The sequence below is a fragment of the Fukomys damarensis genome, unplaced genomic scaffold (genome assembly GCF_012274545.1).
Source record: "Fukomys damarensis isolate Sample0158 unplaced genomic scaffold, DMR_v1.0_HiC HiC_scaffold_4, whole genome shotgun sequence".
NCBI classification, from domain to species: Eukaryota; Metazoa; Chordata; class Mammalia; order Rodentia; family Bathyergidae; genus Fukomys; species Fukomys damarensis.
This window is the reverse complement of record NW_022900916.1, coordinates 62,536,901-62,555,526: the sequence shown is the minus strand read 5'-3', so window position 1 is coordinate 62,555,526 and position 18,626 is coordinate 62,536,901. Positions and strand designations below refer to the sequence as shown.

General features: G+C 33.1%; 1 protein-coding gene across 2 annotated transcripts in view; it reads left to right on the top strand.

Annotated features, from left to right (window-relative positions):
- Ankib1 (ankyrin repeat and IBR domain containing 1) overlaps window positions 1-18,626 on the top strand; it is a 148,503-nt gene that overhangs the window by 67,704 nt on the left and 62,173 nt on the right. For both annotated transcript variants that reach the window (XM_010603484.2, XM_010603482.2), the window contains exons 5-7: window positions 2,616-2,733; window positions 15,516-15,724; window positions 16,816-16,904. In XM_010603484.2, coding sequence (XP_010601786.1) covers window positions 2,616-2,733; window positions 15,516-15,724; window positions 16,816-16,904 — 416 coding nt within the window. The remainder of the gene's footprint in view (window positions 1-2,615; window positions 2,734-15,515; window positions 15,725-16,815; window positions 16,905-18,626) is intronic.

Below are 18,626 nucleotides of genomic sequence, written 5' to 3'. Positions count from 1 at the left end.
TGTCATAGTCCTTGTGAAATGGTTTTTGAAAATGGCTATCTTTTTTTTTTTAACATGAATCAAAGTAGTACAGTTTGTGTGTTAGGCTATTTCTCATTTCTTGAGTGGTCTTCTGGTAGCAGTGCCATGTACTGATAAACAAACGGTACTTTTATTTGTTCATTCTTTTTTTAATTTAGTTCCCTTTTTCTTTATATCAGTGCTGACTTCTCTGAAGGTTATTGCTGGTTTGTGTTTCATCTGAAAATAGAAGCATTTATCTTTGCAACAGGAAAGAGAAAGGCACCTTCATTTTACTCCTTCCTACATAAGAGAGCTAGTGCCCACGTGGGACTGAGCAATGAATTGAAATGCTTCAGATGACCTAATTACAGTTCTGTTGCACTTTCAGAGTGAATATGTTACATGTTTGTGAAGGCAGTGACTTCTCTGTCTTTCAAGAACTATTGGTTGCTTGCATTGATAAAACTTAGCCTGTGCAGATCGCTTTTATATTATCCCCTCATTATATATCTAAAATGAAAAACTTTCAATATATATTATGTCTGAATTGCAGAGAAACCAATTTTTCTCTGTTAGTTGTACCACTGATCTCTAGATAACCCTAATCTATAGAGTCATAATTAAATTACCTATTTTCTCTCTACTTAGCTCACCATGAATGAGTATGACTAGTAATCTGAAAAAGAAAATTTAGGGGAGAAGTCCTAGAAATACATAATTGATACCACTAAGAATATCAAGAAATACTCTTACTACTGAGGCTAGGAAAAATACCTGAAATCCCATGTTTGAAGGTGGAATACATTTTCCAAAAGTAACATGATATATTTTCTAGAAGCAGTGTGATACCTTGTGTATAATTGTCTGTAGTGGAGTGAGTACTACAGATCTACCTATTAAAGGTTTTACTATGTTTTGCAGCAGAGTGTTATGCAAATTGTATATGATGGTTTGGGGTTTTTCTAAGGCTAAACTAGGCTTAAATTGCAGGTTTCTTCTTATTTAATGGCATCCCTATATAGAATAGAATAGATTAATTTTCCATTTGTTCTTAGGTATATTCTTGGGCTACCTGTATTTGTAGACATTCATGGCAGGATAGCCAAATAGAAACATAGGTGAAACAGACTGTTAATGCGATGTGATATGAAATATGTTTAACATAAGTCTGCACCATAATTTTTAAAGGTATAGCAATATCGACTAATTATGTATAGTGTTACTGCTCCTAACATTTTAGCATCCTAAGTGATTTTTCTTTTATTTTTAATTTTTCTGTAAAACATACTGTTTATAAAAAGACAAAATGCAAATTTTAAATAATTCAGTTTTTACAACTTTGTACAGAGTAGTCTTCCATTTTTCCCTTTGCATATTTAGTATCATTGTGAAATTGCATATATTATATCAAGCAGGGTTTTAAAAACTCTTAACACTTAGGCGTTTTTACATTCTCATCATGGAAGTCATTTTGCACAATTGCTGACTATTCTGCCTGATTATATATTTGAGTTATTTGCATTTTCCACTTTTACACATAGCACCACAACTAACTGTTTTATTCACATTTGAGATTATATCTTAGAGTAGATTCCTACATTAAAATTAATAAGTTAGATGAATTTTAAAGGCTTATAATATGTTGTGCAAGGTTGCTGAGTGATATACTGGTTTTTATTTTTGCCTATAAGTGTCTGAGGACTAGTTCATTGAAACTTTACTGACATTAAGTATTGCCTTTTTTTCTAAACTTGGCCAATTTGCTAAATAGTTTATATCTTTAAGGATGATTATATTTTGTAACTTAATTTTTTATCGTATTGGATAGTACAATTTTCTATATTGTTAAAAAGTTGCATACCTTTTTCTTTTAATTCTTGGCAGATTATTATGTGGTCAAGTCTGTTTTGTCATGTCATTCTTTTTTATGTGTTCCTACAAGAAGATGTCTAAGGGTCAACGAGTTGATCCTTTCAAGTCAGAGAATTTGGTGAATAGTCCTAGTCATCTGGAGTGAAGTAAGAATGATGAAATAGTTTCCATAATACTAAAAATCCAATTCTAAAATAGCTATAAACTGTTAAGCATTTTGGGATTTCTACTAAGTCTTATGCTGTGTTGTGATTTTTAGTTCTATGTTTACTACAGCAAGCTTGTTACTATTTGGTAATTCAATGGCTAAATTTAGCCTAACTGAAGACACATATTCACTTACAGTTGATTTTTTAAAATTTTATTTTCATTAAGTTTATTGGTACTTTTTAGGTATACAGTACAGTTACATCACAGTTGATTTTTTTTAATCTGGATAAAAATTTATAAGAACTTTAATAATTATTGTTCAGTGGTATGATCATACATTTTTATTTAATGCTTTTTTATCATCTCAGTTTTCAAAACTATAAAAAACAGTACTGTAAGGTATGATGGTCTTGCCATTATAGTATAATGATTTTATTTTCAGAACAAAGTACAGGAGCTTCAGCTCTTCTGGAAAGAGATTTATGAGAGTAGCAGTTTGAAATTCACAGTAGAAGAGTGTAAGGAAGCCTTTTCAACCACTTCCTAAGAATATGATAGTCAATTTAACTTCAGTTTTCTTCTTTTCAAAGCCCTATGAAGGATTAAGACCTCAAGATCTGCGTCGATTGAAAGATATGCTTATTGTGGAAACAGCAGACATGCTTCAGGCTCCTCTGTTTACTGCTGAAGCTTTACTTCGAGCTCATGGTAATGAAAGAAATGTCAAAGTTTTGATAACTGGGTTTGAACCTTTTCAGAGTTAAAAGATGACTATTTTTGTATTTTAATTCAAGCTGAAATGTTTTTTTATTAAGCCTAAAGTCTTTTTGTGCAGTAGTTACTGCAGCAGTCATCAATCATCCTTATAACATCCATTACGTCTGTGGAGAGCCAGTGAATGGTGTTCAACAGCGGAGTGATACACTTATATTGGCATTTTGAAAAAAAAATCATTTTGACAAATAAAATGGCTACAAATCAAAGAAGGAAAAGTGGAAAATATCTTTTTTAAAATCAAGCTACTAAATTAACTTGGAGCCTCATTTTAGAAATGTGTCTGATTTGAGTAAGATTGCATATTGAAATCCATAGTGCTAGTCCTAGTTTTAACAATAATTTTTGCTGTATTTGTTCACTTACAAAAATTGTAGTTCATTTAAATGGCTAAGAATTGTGTCATTAGTTTTGTCAATCATGTTAATTTTAGGTGAAATCTATTTCTCTGTGATAAAAAGTGAAGTTAAAGACAAAAGAATATTCTACAAATATTGTATTTGTAAGTGCTTTCTTTTCTTTTTAAGATATGATCACCTTAGAGAAATTTTTCTGAGTACTCATCTGGGTATAAATTGTCTATGATTAAGACAACCTTTCTGGGAGTTTTCACATGCTGGGTTGGACCCTCTCATTGCACACTCAACATTGTATATAGCAAGGGGGCTGGTTTTAAAGAACAGTATTTTCTTTGTTGTTGTTGTTGTTTTTTGAGACAGGGTCTCACTATGTAGTTGAGACTGACCTGGAACTCACTACGTAGCCCAGGCTGGTCTCGAACTCACAGCAATCCTCCTACCTCAGCCTCCCAAGTGCTGGGATTACAGGCGTGCGCCACCACACCTGGCAAGAACAGCATTTTCTAATTTTAAAATGTCTTTACAAAGAGAAAGAGGTAAATACTTAAAAAGTAAAAACAAAAATATATTAAAAATAAAAATACAATCATTAGGTAGTCCAGTTATTTTAAAGCAAAACTGTCTATTTTAAGTAAAAATCTTTATCTTGTATACTAAAATAGATTGCCCCCTTCCAAAATGTTCATGTAATCATCTTCTGATGGCAGGAAAATTTACAATGTCATATTCATCATCCATTGATCACCACTGTCATTAATTTGTTATAAAAATAACAGGATCACTACCATCAAAATCTTTGTTCTCATGGTTCTCTAATTGGTGTACTTTTTCTATTGTATAAATCAGTGGCTCTTAAATTTTAATATAAAAAGAATAGGCTAAGAAAGTGAACATAGATTTCTAAGACTAGCCACGGAGTCTTAAGTCATTAAGTGTGGGTATAGGCATAAACCTCCCCTATAAACAAGCCTATTAAGTGAGCTACTCTCTGATAAACATTGCCAGGCACATTTATCTAGAAACCAATAATTTCAAAGGCCACCTAAACAATAGAGACAATATCTCTAATCTGATTTTAATCAAATATTCTATACTTTATTTCTAAATGGCTACTTACCATTTTCTCGACCTAAAAATATCCAGTTGAATTCATCACTTCTCCCACTGTTTTGATGATTGTACTCCAACATTCACATAGTTGGTTAAGACAGACACTTGAAGGTCTTACTTTATTCCTACATCTCTATTATATTTGGCACCCATCCCATTATTTCTCGTCCCAAATATCACTCAGCCTCCACCTACCTTCCATTTCCATTCCCCTGCCACCGATTTCAATTCAAGATTTCATTTTTCATCTAAATTGTAGTGCTCTGAGTCCTGGCCTCCAGTTTTGCTATTCTTCTCTGACCCAGCAGGGGTTGTTTTTTTTTTTTGCCCTTGGTGTTCTTTTAAAATGCCAATCTGAGCATTGTCACTCCCTGCTAAAAGTCCTGCCCTGGCTCTCCACAGACTTAAACTTTTGGTAGACTTCATGGCACAGGTTCCTTTTCCTGGGCTGCTAGTTTCATCAGTTCTTTACCTTTCCCCTCCAGCATATCCTTAACAATCAATTCTTGTAGGAAACCTCTTCTGAGTATATCTTCCCAAGTATCCTTTCTGTCTATTCCCATAATATTCCATTTGTGTGTGTGTGTGTGTGTGTGTGTTACACTTAGGATATTTCACTGAAATGTTTCGCTTTTCCACTTAACCTGGGAGGTCCTTGAAGGCTGATAGTAATTTTTTCCACAATACCTATTCACTACAGTTATGTAGTGAATAAGTAATATACCTGAAATATTTTATATGCTTTTTTTTTTTTTTTTGGTACCAGGGATCGAACTCGGGTCCTTGTGCTTGCAAGGCGGGCCACCAAACCACTGAACTAAATCCCCGGCCCATTTTATATGTATTTTTTAAACCTACCTTTATTTTTGTAAAATTGTATTTCTTCCTTGTCCTCTTTATAAACTTTGAAGCAAATCCTTGGTTAAAAAAAAAGGTAATTTGGGCCAGGGATTTAGCTCAGCGGTTCAGTGGCCCGCCTTGCAAGTGCAGGGACCCAAGTTCAATCCCCAGTTCTAAAAAAAAATAAATAAAATAAAATAAAAATTTTAAAAAAGTAATTTAAAAATTCAGAATAGCTTTCAAAATCATATAATTTAAAGACAGTGTTTTCTTTGTACCTAATAATAATGCTTAACAATTATAATAAAACATTTTACTAAATCATAAAGTACCCTGAATTGTTTTAGGGTGAAGTTTCTATACCAGAATATGTACAGTGTCCTTTACTTCACCTATCAGTACAGACTGTGTATTTAAATGTAATGTAGAGCTGATCAAAAAATGGAAGTTACTCATCAGCAAGGAGATGCAGCATCATGCTTGTGCACTATTCTTCCTTAATCTGCAGTTTCACTTTCCATGATCTCATTTGTTCATTGTTATCTATGGCCAAATATTATTAAATAGAAAGTTCCAGAAATAATTCATAAATTTTAAATTGCAGACCATTTTCAGTAGCCACATGAAATCTCACATCATCCTGTCCAGTATATGAATTTGTCCAATGTAGTACAGCATATAAGCTACCTGCCTATTATTCACTTAGTAGCCATCTCCACTATCAGATTGATTGTCCTAATATTGCTATGCTGCATCTATGTAATCATTGTTTTATTTGGTAATGGCCCCCAAAACACAAGAGTAGTGATGCTGGCAATTTTATTAGAGTATGTTTTAATTGTTCGCTTATATTGTTGTTCCTAATTTATAAATTCATTTTTATCGTAGGTATATATGCATAGGAAAAAACATAGTATATATATGGTTTAGTACTATCCATAGTTTCAGACAGTGGAAGTCTTGAAATGGTTGGCATATATCCCTTTGGACAAGAAGAAACTACTATACTGTAGTATCAGCTGACTGCTAAGACAAAAGTGTGGGCTCAAACACAATAAACATTTTTTAATCTATGTAACAGTCCAAGACATTTCCATTTTGAATGGGAGAATTTTCTCTACACAGTCATTTGGATACCCTGACAGAGAGATGTTGCTATCTTTAACAAAGTAGCTTCCAGGTTTTCCCTGGGGTTCATCTCTATTTTAGCCAACCAGTCCTAAAGGGAAAACATGGAAGAATAAATTTGGAAAGTTTTTTATGCCAGTCTTGGAAATGGCATGGATTACTTGTGCACATATTCTTTTGCTCAGTTGCGTAGCCATATCTAACCACAAGCCATATTTCTACCCTATAACATTATTGTGAACAGTTATCCTTCTCTGCCATAGATATCTGTATTCAGCTAGATAATTTAATGCATTATAACTAATAAATTCCATAGTATCATGTGGAATCTAAGACTAATTTTATAATGCATTCACTGTAATTAAGAGGAATACTCTTCCTATTTTTTTACACATCACACCATCAAGTATTATTAAATAATTAGCTCCTCTTCTGTTTTCTAAAACCAGGGATCAAACTCAGGACCTTGTGCTTGCCAGGCAAGTGCACCACCACATCCCAACACTACATCTCAGCCCTAATTAACTCCTTTTTACCTCATTTATTTCCATAAATTTTTTGGTGTAATAGGAACAATTTCTAATTAGGTGGAGTTAACTGAATTGTTATACTTGTCATTTGTTTATTCTGTGATTGTTTTTGATGTTACTAAAACATGTTCTGCATTTCATTCACCATTGAGCAACAAAATATAGGCTGTTAATTTTCAAATGAACATTCTTCTTTAGTTAATATCAGTGATATTTGATAACCAAAAATAACCAATGATGTTACTGAGTAAATCACAGAGCTACTGTTTACTATAATTTCTCTTAAAACTATCACAAGCTGTGTTTCAAAGCTGTTAAGCTGAACCGCATGGAAAAATTTGCAGATTATATTCTTGGTAACATTCATCTTTACACTGGAAAGTAGCTTAGAGTATACTAGTTGTCAAATGTAGTTCCAGTGTACTTACTTAAATTGGTGTAGATTAAGTAGAAGGCAGAAATATTTGGCAATTTTTACTAAATAGTAATTGAATTTTAAGGAGCAGTATCTTTGGAATAGAGTTCATTCTTTTGAGTTTTCCCCAGTAATGAGTAATTTATGTGATTGAATGCTGTCTAGTGAGAAAATAAAATTTACAAAATATGAAAAAAAGCTAATTTGCTTATGCTTAGAATAAGTTTATATTGAACATTGTTAACTTTGAAACCTCATCATCCTCTGTGGTCAATTAAACATGGTGGCCCAAATCTTATTCTCCTCTCTTCTAGGAAATGTTATCTTCTCCCAAGATTTTCTTAAAAATAGATTCCACCACCAAAAAAAAAAAAAAGAGAGAGAGAGAGATTTCTCCCTTTGGACTGTACTTTTTTCTTTTAGCTCCATCTTTTATGTGTTGGGAGGTCTTTTGAAAGCATCTCCATTATATGCCAAAACCAGCTTTATCTTCTATCTAGAAGAAATAAATTCATGCTTTCTGAGAGTACCTGGTTCTCTGTTTTCCCTGTCTATAAATTGGATCATCAGCCATCCAAAGAGTATTCAAGACAGAAACATGGAACACCAACATTGACATTTCTTTTTCCTCTGTTTTGCCTCCCAACCCTTAAACATTTTCCTGTCTTCTAATTGCTGTTACCACTATATAGCCCTCATTGCCATTCTCTCACCTATACTCTACATAAAAACCTCTTTATTAGTTTATCTTCCTTCTGCTCATGCCCTATCCAATTTGTTTTGTTTTTCCACATTTAGAATAATCTTTTCAAATATAATAATGAGCATCTGTCCTTCCTGTACCCAATCCCAACTTTTCATTGACTTTCTATCACTCTTAAACTGAAGATAGAAGTTTTTATAAAATTCCTGTATGTCTGGGTCTCTTATCTGTTTTTGTAGCCTCATCTCATGATGTGTTTCTCCCCTGATCTGTATATTTCAGCTACAATAACCTCTGTCTGAATGTCTCTCTCCCCTTTTGTATTTAATTCCCACTCATTCATAAGATGTCCATTCCAGGCATTTCCCCAGGTCACACCCTGGCTTTCCTGACTGGCATTCTCCAGTTTATGGTGGTGCTTCTAACAGCAGTGGGGCGCATGTGTGTGTGTGTGTGTGTGTGTGTGCGTGTGTGTGTGTGTGTGCACGTGCCTGTCTGTCTATTTATTTTTATTAATGTCTTTCTTCTTAACTGGAAGTTCCATGAAGGTGGGGATTATATCTGTTTTTTCCTTTCATTGTATCATTACTTCCTGACGTCATAATGACATATAAAAGACATTCAGTAGATATTTATTAAGTGACTGATATGATACAGCCAAACCAGAAATGAAAAATACTTGTGAACTCAAAGAATGATCTTTATACTATTCACCACAGATAACATTTTGAATGGCAGCAATTAGAATATTTGAAGAACTGTGGAGATTATATTCCACAAATACTGACATATTATAGAAAATGATTTAACAACTGATTTCCTGATTTGGCATGAAGACATAATTTCTATCAATATAATTTTCAAATAGTAAAATAAATTACTTGGAGGAAAAATGAATAAAAATGAATTTTTTGCTTATTTTCACACTAAAATTTCCTAGTGACATTTTCTTCCTTCCTTCCTTCCTTCCTTCCTTCCTTCCTTCCTTCCTTCCTTCCCTTTTGTACCGGGGATCAGATTCAGGCCCTTGCACTTGTGAGGCAGGTGGCAGAGCCACTAATCCAAATCACTGGCTACCTGGTAACTTTTTTTCTTTAATGATTTTTACATTATTCTAAAGTATGCCATCTATGTGAAAGAAAATTTTAAGAGGACACAAGGAAATTATCATCATTTTTCGTGGTAGTAGAATTCATCTAAATGTGCTATTTTATAATGTTTTTCAAAATTAATGTGTTATAAAGCTTTCCATATCAATAAATACCTGACTACATAGTTATATAAATAACTATAAATTTATATATAGTTATATAAATATATTCCATTTTTAACTGTGTATCATGTTTTCTTTTTGCCATTATAAATTATTCCTTGAGGCATATCCTTGTAAACCTATACAATTATTTATTTAAGAGAATTTTTAAGAGTGAAATTACAAGAATACATTTTTAATCAAAATTCTACATTGCTTAAGTATGAATGAAGTCTAATATATATTTCATGTTTATTGGACATTTGTATATTTGTAACGTCATATCTCTTAAAACTGTTTTCTCTGTAAAGACTTATTTAATGACCTATCATATGGTCTATCTTTTGAAGAAAAAAGCATCCTATTAGTATTTTCTTTTGTATAGGATTCTAATAGCATTTATAGTGTTTAAATTGTTTGTGTCTTTACCAATTTTTATTGCGTAGTTCCATTAGTTGGAAAGATGGATGCTAAAATTCCCATTTGTGAATGTGGATTTGTATACATCTCCTCCTTAATGCTATCAGTTTGCTTAATATACTTCAAAGTTTGGACACTAGGCTCATGTACCTTTATGTCTTTCTGACTCTGCTAATTATAAGTCTTCTAATTGTGAACTGGTCTCCCTACTGCATATCTTTTCTCCTACTCTTTATCTGGTACTAATACAGCATTTCAGCTTTCTTATATTGTTTGCATGTGTACAGATGGAATCTTTTTTATCTCTTCTAATACCCTCTACCTTCTGTAGTTATTTTTATAATTCTGCTTTTTTCATTGACCACTGCTTTCAGACAGTGTCAAATAAGACATTCTTATGTAAAATTGAGTTTTGACGCTTCAAGTTTTCCAAACAGGTTTTAAAAAATCTCTAGAATCTTTTTTGTTTTGTTTTGTTTTCTTATGTTTAGAATCAAACCCAGGGTCTGACACGTGCTAATAAGTGCTCCACCACTGAACCACACCCCGGCCCTCTTTTTTTATTCTTTATGCTCAGGAAACTGCACAAGAATTAATTGCTACTTGAAAATTTGAAAGAATTGGCTATGAAATCATATGAGCCCTTTACTTTAAAAAAATAATTACTGTAGGGCAGGGATTTAGCTCAGTGGTTCTGCCACCTGCCTTGCAAGCACAAAGACCTGAGTTCAATCCCCAGTGCCCCCCCAAAAAAAAATAATAATAATAATTACTGTAATTTAAAATATTTCTGTAGTTATTCATCTGCTTCTGGTTTACTGCTTTTTCGTGCATTCTTCCTTTTTAATCACAATTTCCTGAAATACTATCCACTTCACCCAGATTTTAATACTGGCATGTAAGTTCAAATTCATCTGTTTATTCCAGCACATAATTTATTGAATATAGAGCTGGACCTAGGACCAGGGCTAAGTAATGAAGACAATATAGGTTACAATGTAGGTACCACCTTTGCCCTCCAGTAAGATCAGTTTCAAAGACACTGCATTTTCTTGGAGTTGTTTTAATTTTCTCTCTCCATAATCCTGTATTATTCGCAGTTGAAAGATATCATTCACAAATTTTTGTTAACTACACCGGTACTAACATAGGGTTTTTTTCTTTTTTCAGTGCATAGATTTTGTTTATCATTTAAGACATTTTTTTACTTTTGGTTTAAAATAGTTCTTCCCCTTTGGTCTCAACAACAATTTGAACCTCAAAAAGAATTATACTCCTTATTTGGCTACTGAGTCTTTAAAATAAATACTTTTTTGTTGAAATAAATTTATTATTTTGTTGCTAATCATGGTTCTTACTAGAGTTCTTATTATTAATATTTTGCTTATTGTTTCTCATCTATCTCCTCAAAGAGCTTCTTATCTTGTTGGTTAAGTGTTCTGTTTGATTGTCACATGTTATTTTTCTTGTTACTACAATGCCTTCTCTGCAGCTATCTCTTTGCACACTGATCACACCTTAAGAGTAAATGTAAGGCTTTGGCCTTCCTATTCTGCTTCTCAGTTTTCTGAGAATCAAAGAGAACATGTGTATTTCATTAATTATAAGAAGGGCTACCTTTACCAGAAAACAGAACATACTGTACAGCACTGAAATTAAGTGAATATGGCACCTGCACATACCTTGACAAATACACCACTGGAACATTACAGAACCCATGGAACATTACAGAACCCAATTTATAATATTTGGGAATTGGATTGACAGTAAAGATACTAGTTCAGTGGGGGAAAGGATAACTAAATGGTTGATTATAATATAAGTGGCTAGCCAGCTGGAATTAAATTTAGAGTACCAAATCTTGGGGAGAGAAAGGAAGGATGACCAAAAGAAATGAAAGTTTATATTGGAAGAATAAGAGACATAAAATCAGTCTGTCAATTTTAGGAGAAGATCCAGAAGACTTAGATGTAAATTTAAGGACAGAGAAAAATCTCTAACTTTCTAAGAAACCAAGAAGCTAAAGAAAAGATATACTAAAAATACTGAATTTTTAAATTTTTATTGCTAAATACACTATAAACAAAGTCCAGATGAAAAATTTTTTGGAAATAATATTAGTTAATGTTTGCTATAAAAACCTTCTTTAAATTGACAAGAAATTGGTAACTAGGGCCAGGGATTTAGCTCAGTGGTGCTGCCCCTGCCTTGCAAGTGCAAGGTCTTGAGTTTGATCCCCAATACCGAAAAGAAAGAAATTGGTATCTAATCCAAATAAAAATTATCCAGGTATCTGGATAGGTAATTCATTGAAGAGCAAATCTTGATGGCCAAAAATATACATGAAAAGGCTTTTAAATTCATTGGTTGTCAAGAAAAGTAAAATAACAATGAGCTATCATTTCTTAAATATTTAAAAGATGTGCAACATTTACCACCAAGAGAAAACTAGTAAAGTTCACTGTTGCTGGCAGAAATATAAATTTTTACAACCTCTTTGAGAAGCCATCTGAAATTATCTTTGAAAAACTTGACAGTCCATAGACTGATTACTGAGATTGATTAACTCACAAAGAGGGTGAAAAGGCAAAAGATACAAGTAAAAAAAAAATCTTGCTTCAAAAATAGCATATATGGTATGTCATGTATACCTTTATGTGAAATATACATGCTTGTATATTTACAAGGAGTTAATAAAATAAGGAACTTCTTTCAGCCTAGCAAATAAATACAAAATGATCAAATCTTTTGAAATCTTTTAAAATAGTGGATATATTGGTACATTGACTTATAAAGTCTTTAAGCATTTTTTCAAATGTGTATTTTAATCAACACATTATTCATTTTATAAACAAGATCCAAATGAGTAATTTTAATAAGCTGTTTTGTCATTTACTATAATAATTATTAACCAGATTTTTTAAAGTTAGCAGTTTATTTGAGTAGAATAGATTTAAATCATGCCTCCCTTTAACTTAAGTCCTGCTAGGACTGGGGATTTAGCTCAGTGGTTCTGTCATCTGCCTCGCAAGCACAAGGACCCGAGTTTGATCCCCAGTACCAAAAAAGCAAAAACAAAGAACATAAGTTCTGCTAATTGGCGTTTTAAATTTTATTTTAGTCCACCATTCTTTTTTTGGTACCAGAGATCAAACTCAGGACCTCACGCTTAGTGAAGCAGGCAACAGAACCACTGAGCTAAATCTCCAGCCCTTGGTCTGCTGTTCTTTACAGGCTTAACGCTATTGCATTTTTCTCATATTCTCCTGTAACCTGTTAACCAAAGCCTCATTTTAAGAAACATGATAAGGTTAATCTAGGTAAATCATGTACTCCTGAGCATAGTTTATTTATTCTACTGTTTCTTAAGTCCCTAAATTAATGTTACCTCACTGTAATTTCCTAGGTAAAGCCCTCGCTTCGGTCATGTGTCATTTGATAAGCCCTGAGATAATACTAAGAGAGCTAATCCTATATGACATTTATAGTCATATGTTAGTACTGAACTGCTTTGAAACTCATCAAATTTGGAACATGACAAAATTTTTCTAGGTCCTCATGGTTTGTATGATGCTCAACTGGCAAGCTATACCTTGTCAGCTGTTGCCTCATGACTCTATACCATTTCCAGCCAAAACTGTTTGGTAGTCAGTTGGCAATCAACACACCAATTGATGAGTACTAAGGTATCACTGTATTGATATTTCCATCTGCCAGACACTACTTCAAGCATATTCACATATTCACAGGAAACCAATATGATAGATAGTAATTATCCCCCAGAAGATACTGAAACACAAAGAGGTTAAGTAATTTGCTTTTCTGAAATTGATGACATTTTATAAAAATGAACATGGCAAATTATTTTTTCTTAACCACAAATCCCAATAGCTGCTAAAACATAATAAAGGATTTCTTCATCTATCTGCATATCAGTTAGTATCACATTTTAAATATCAATACACTGGTTAAGTTTTAACAAACCACAGTATTATATGATGCCATAAGAACCAGGAATTTCAAGTCAAAAAAACTTTTATGAGAAATTATAGGAGAAAATATTTTAGTACTCAATTCTTCCAAAATATCTACTCAAATAAATAATTGCTTTTATAAATTAAAATGACTTTCAACTGATAAAATGAGTAGGTTTGCTAAATTTTAATGCCATATATTTTATATTTTAGAAGCAAAAGTTTTACATAGCTCTTTCTGAGAAATGTAAATGCCTGGGTTTGTTTTGTTTTGCTTTGTTTTGTTTGAGACAGGGTCTGACTACATAGTTGAGACTGTCCTGGAACTCACTGTGTAGCCCAGGCTGGTTTTGAACTCACAGTGATCCTCCTGTACTCAGCCTCCTGAGTGCTGGGATTACAGGCGTGTGCCACCACGCCCGGCTGCCTGTTTTTATATGTACATATAAACTTCCCATACAGATAGACAATTTAGGTTTCTGGTGCATATTTGAAGGATACAGAATTTAGAAGACAATCTACAGGACTAGAAGAATGTGAAATATTGCATATAGCCCCGTGGTCTTAGTCAAAGTAATTGCCTATCAGTACACTGCAGTACATCTAGCACCATTTCCTGAAAAGCACTTGAATGCAGTGCTTTTCAGTTAGATTTTTCTTCACCTTTGTAATCTGACCCCATTTTCCCACTTTACTGTACTTTCTATCTCCCCAAACCACAATATTCTGTACTACAACTTTGGAGTCCCACGTAAGTCTCTCAGTTACACATAGGCCTTTCAGGTACTGTGGTTTCTTCAACTAGAAATATACTTCCTTAACTTTATTATATGTCATGCTTTCCCTTGTTAAGCTGCTGAATACAGTACCATAATATGATTGAAGAAAATCTTCAAAGTGCAGAAAGTTTCCTCAGCTATTTGTATTTGAGCTATGAAATTTTATAGAATGATCTATGGTAAATAATTAAAATTTTCCCTTTTAATGCACTTGAGAGATAGTGTGTGATTATGGAAAGAAAACAGCTTTGAAATCACAGGAAAGTTCAAGTCTTTATATGAGTAAGTCCTATTAAGTCTTCGTTTCTTTACTTAAATAATAAGTAAGAAGACTGCTGGAATGAACACATTAATGTGTGTAAAACACTTAGCACAGTAATTGGATATATTAGTTCATTTTCTTTAACAGGTTACATTTTTATGGCCCTGAGCATTATAATAACATCTTTCACTTGGCCAGTTTATAACTGTTCAAACTAGGAAGGCAGTCTTTTCTGGTTATGCCAGATTTTGGCTCACTTAGTACAGAATTGATGCCTGATTCACTATAAATATTTATTACTCAAATCCCTTAGGGAGATCTTTCTACTTTTGAGCTGTTTATTGAATGATTTTTAGGGCCTGCATTTGGCATTTTGACATGTTTATAGTGGCTGTATAATCATCTCATAACTTGACACCAGTGAGGCCAATTATAAAATCATATTCAAAGAGTTAAGAGGCTAACTGAAGCCTACAGTCAACAAATATTTTAGTAAGTTCTAAAAGTGACACGAGTCACCTGTTTGATTATTAGAAGTTGCTGGGAATTTTGAGATACTGTTAGATACTGACACAGTTTTAAGCCACTGTACATTTAAAAAGTTTAAATCCTATATTAAAATATATTCGTTTGCAATTACTACTTTTTAGTTTTTTGAGACAGGATCTCACTTTGTATTTCAGGCTGCCCTTTAACTCACTATGTACCCCAAATTGGCCTTGAACTCACAGCAATTCTGCCTAGGATTACAATCCTCTCTGCTAGGATTGCAGGCATGTACCGCCATGCCTGGCTAGTTATGGATTCTATATAAATGCCATACTTTGTTTCTTAGATGACTTATGTCTTTTTAATTTTCTTCACTGTTTATTTTGTTATTATGTAGCTTTTAAAACATCATAGTTTCTAGTTTTTGAGAGATACCCATTCCATTTTTCTTAAAGACTGGGACAGGGAGAAATTACTTGAAGCTTGGATGTCCAATCCAGAGAACTGCTGCCAACGATCGGGTGTTCAAATGCCAACTCCACCACCAAGTGGGTACAATGCCTGGGACACACTCCCTTCTCCAAGAACGCCAAGGACTACACGCTCTTCTGTCACCTCTCCAGATGAAATCAGTTTATCTCCTGGGGATTTAGATACCAGTTTGGTATGGTTTAGTATTTGATGTACTTCCCATAGCTTTGTTTTTAGTCTTTAAGATTTTAAAGTACTTGATATTATTCCATAGAGCATTTAGTTGTGTTCTTATAGTTGAATCCTTTATCCTCCTCTGAAAGTTGACTTACTTTCATGCTCTGCTAGGTCCTTGCTATCACAGACTACTTTTGGAGTCTTTGACTCTAGATTTAAAAAGACATTTTTGGGCTGGGGATTTAGCTCCATGGTTGTGCTGCCTGCCTCGCAAGGACCCGAGTTCAATCCCTGGTACCAAAAAAAAAAAAGTGTCTATGAAGAGATTTTCTTTTCTTATTTCAAAATAGAAAACAAAACAGTTTGGGGTAAACCATCCATTTACTATATCTTTATTTAAAAGCTTCAGTATATTAAAAAAGAAAATACTGGAATATTAAAGGTTAAGTTTGTGATATGCACTTTAAGCTGAAGTATACTTGTAGGAAATTTTGATGTCTTGAAATGGTTCAGACACTTAAAAGTTGTGATTAATACAAAAGCACTCCTTGTTTTAGGCCATTTTGAAAAACAACCCTATTTCAACAACTCACATCTGTGATGTTATAAAGTTTTCTTCTAGAAAGTCATTCTTAAGAAGATACTGTTTACAGCATGGTTTCTTGCTTAAACAGCCCCAGATTGCTACTGTTAATATCCTCAGTTGCTATGATAAAAACATAGTTATTCTGATTTTCCAGGATAAGTGTAGAATAAAGGATGTGATGCTCAAGTGATTATATTGCAGCATAGAATTGTTCTTTACCTGAAAAGATTGTATAGATTTGTTTTTTGTGCTTTCCAAATGCACAGATGCTGATTAATACATCAATTTGGAATCCAAGAGTTTTACTTTTGCATTGAAACATTTAAATCCCACTATAGTTTATAATTAGTTAGTCATGATATTTGTTACTCAAAGATAGATACAATAATTGCTCTTATGCTTTTGGAACACTTTAAAAATTTATAATTACTAATATTTTTGCCATTAAACCAATGAACAAAATGAATGTATTGTTCTCCTCAAAGTGTGACTCTGTTTAAGTCATTCTTCTTTATCTCCAGTGTGACATTTGTATGTGCAGTATTTCTGTATTTGAGGATCCAGTGGATATGCCCTGTGGACATGACTTTTGTAGAGGATGTTGGGAGTCGTGAGTATATGAGCAGCTTAGCCTCTCTTACTGCATGACAGAACTCTGATTTGCTAATAAAATCATTTACTTTCACTAATTAATGATAAAGATAATTTATACTAATTTCAGAGTTAATACTGAAATACACTGCACTTTACTACTAAGAATATTTTTTCTTCTTCATTATTTAATATAATTTAGCTTAATAAAAGGTATTTTAGGAAACACAGCAGATATTTATAACTTTTCATGGTATTTTAATTTATATAACATCTGGTGTACATTTTAATCCTTCACCCAAATTTCAAGAATCAGTTTTTGTTGTATGTTCTAAGAATTTTAAGCATTTGGTTTTGTACTTTCTCTGAATGTTGTATGACAAGCAAGTAGCCATAAACATCTGTAAAAATATGGATGTTTAAATTTTCTATATAATCAATACAAAGTTAATTAAATGTTTCTACGAGGCATGGTTGGATATGTAGTAAAAATGAAAATTTTATGTTGCTTCTCATGTTTATCTCTTATTCTCTTTCCTGTAACCTTGTACTTTCTCATTAACTTTGCACTTTTTGAGACATTTGTACAACAAATGAGGATTAAGTATAATCCACATTCTGAAATCTTATCATTTCTACAGATACACTAGGGCTGGGGATTTAGCTTAGTGGTTCTGCTGCCTGCCTTGTAAGCACAAGGTCCCGAATTCGATCTCTAGTATCAAAAAAAAAAAAAGAAAGAAAAAGAAAAATATAGACGCACAAAACTGTTTTGTGACTTAAGCAAAGTATGTCAGTATTTAAGAAAATCCTAAATTAAGCCGTTTTCTGGTTATATGTTCATGAACTACACATTTAAAATAAATAATTTGACATATGTACACATTGTGAAACCATCACCCCAGTCAAGATAAAGAGTATTCATCACCCTCAGGTTTCCTCGTTTCCCTTTGAATCCCTTCTGTTTACTCTCTTTCTCTTTCTTAACCTCCAGTACTCATTCCCTGACCCCCCCAAATCGGTAAACAACCTATTGATCTGTTACTCTGGTAGAACATAGATGAGACTTTATTAGGTAGCATCAGGTCAGTGTAGTTGATACAAATAAACTGGTTGGCAAACATCAAAGATCACAGTTGAAAGCAATCTTTGACCCAGTTGTAGAAGCAGAAAGTCTTCCTCAGTTATAGTTCTTTTTTTAGCTTAAAATGGTTAACTTTGTTGTATTAGAAAGCGTTATTTGGGTTTTCCCAAGTTTGCAAGAATTGCCCTTGGTTTGTATGTGAAAACTGAGCTAACCCAGGAGTTACTTGAATTTTTTTTAACTTCTTTGACCTTCTTCACCTGAGTCAGATCACAGGAACCATCTTCCATACTCATCACTATTTAGCTATGAGACGGGCGTCTATGGTAAGATTTAAACTTGAAGAACCTAATTACTGTTTTCCTTAGTATTTTAACAGCCTTCCTAGGATTCTTTACCCTACCCCTGCCAGTTCTTATCATTTCAAACACCAGTAAAACAAGTTCCATGTTGGGCAATTCATGTTTTGATAAAATCGTGTTTAAATTAATTACAGTCATTACACAGTCATACAGAAAAGAAACTCCTGTCTAAAATGAGAAAGAATGATTCCACCGCCTGCCTCACAAGCACAAGGGCCTGAGTTCGATCCCCGGTACCAAAAAATAAATAAAATGAGAAAGAATTTTTTTTTTTTTTTTTGGTTTTTGGACAAGG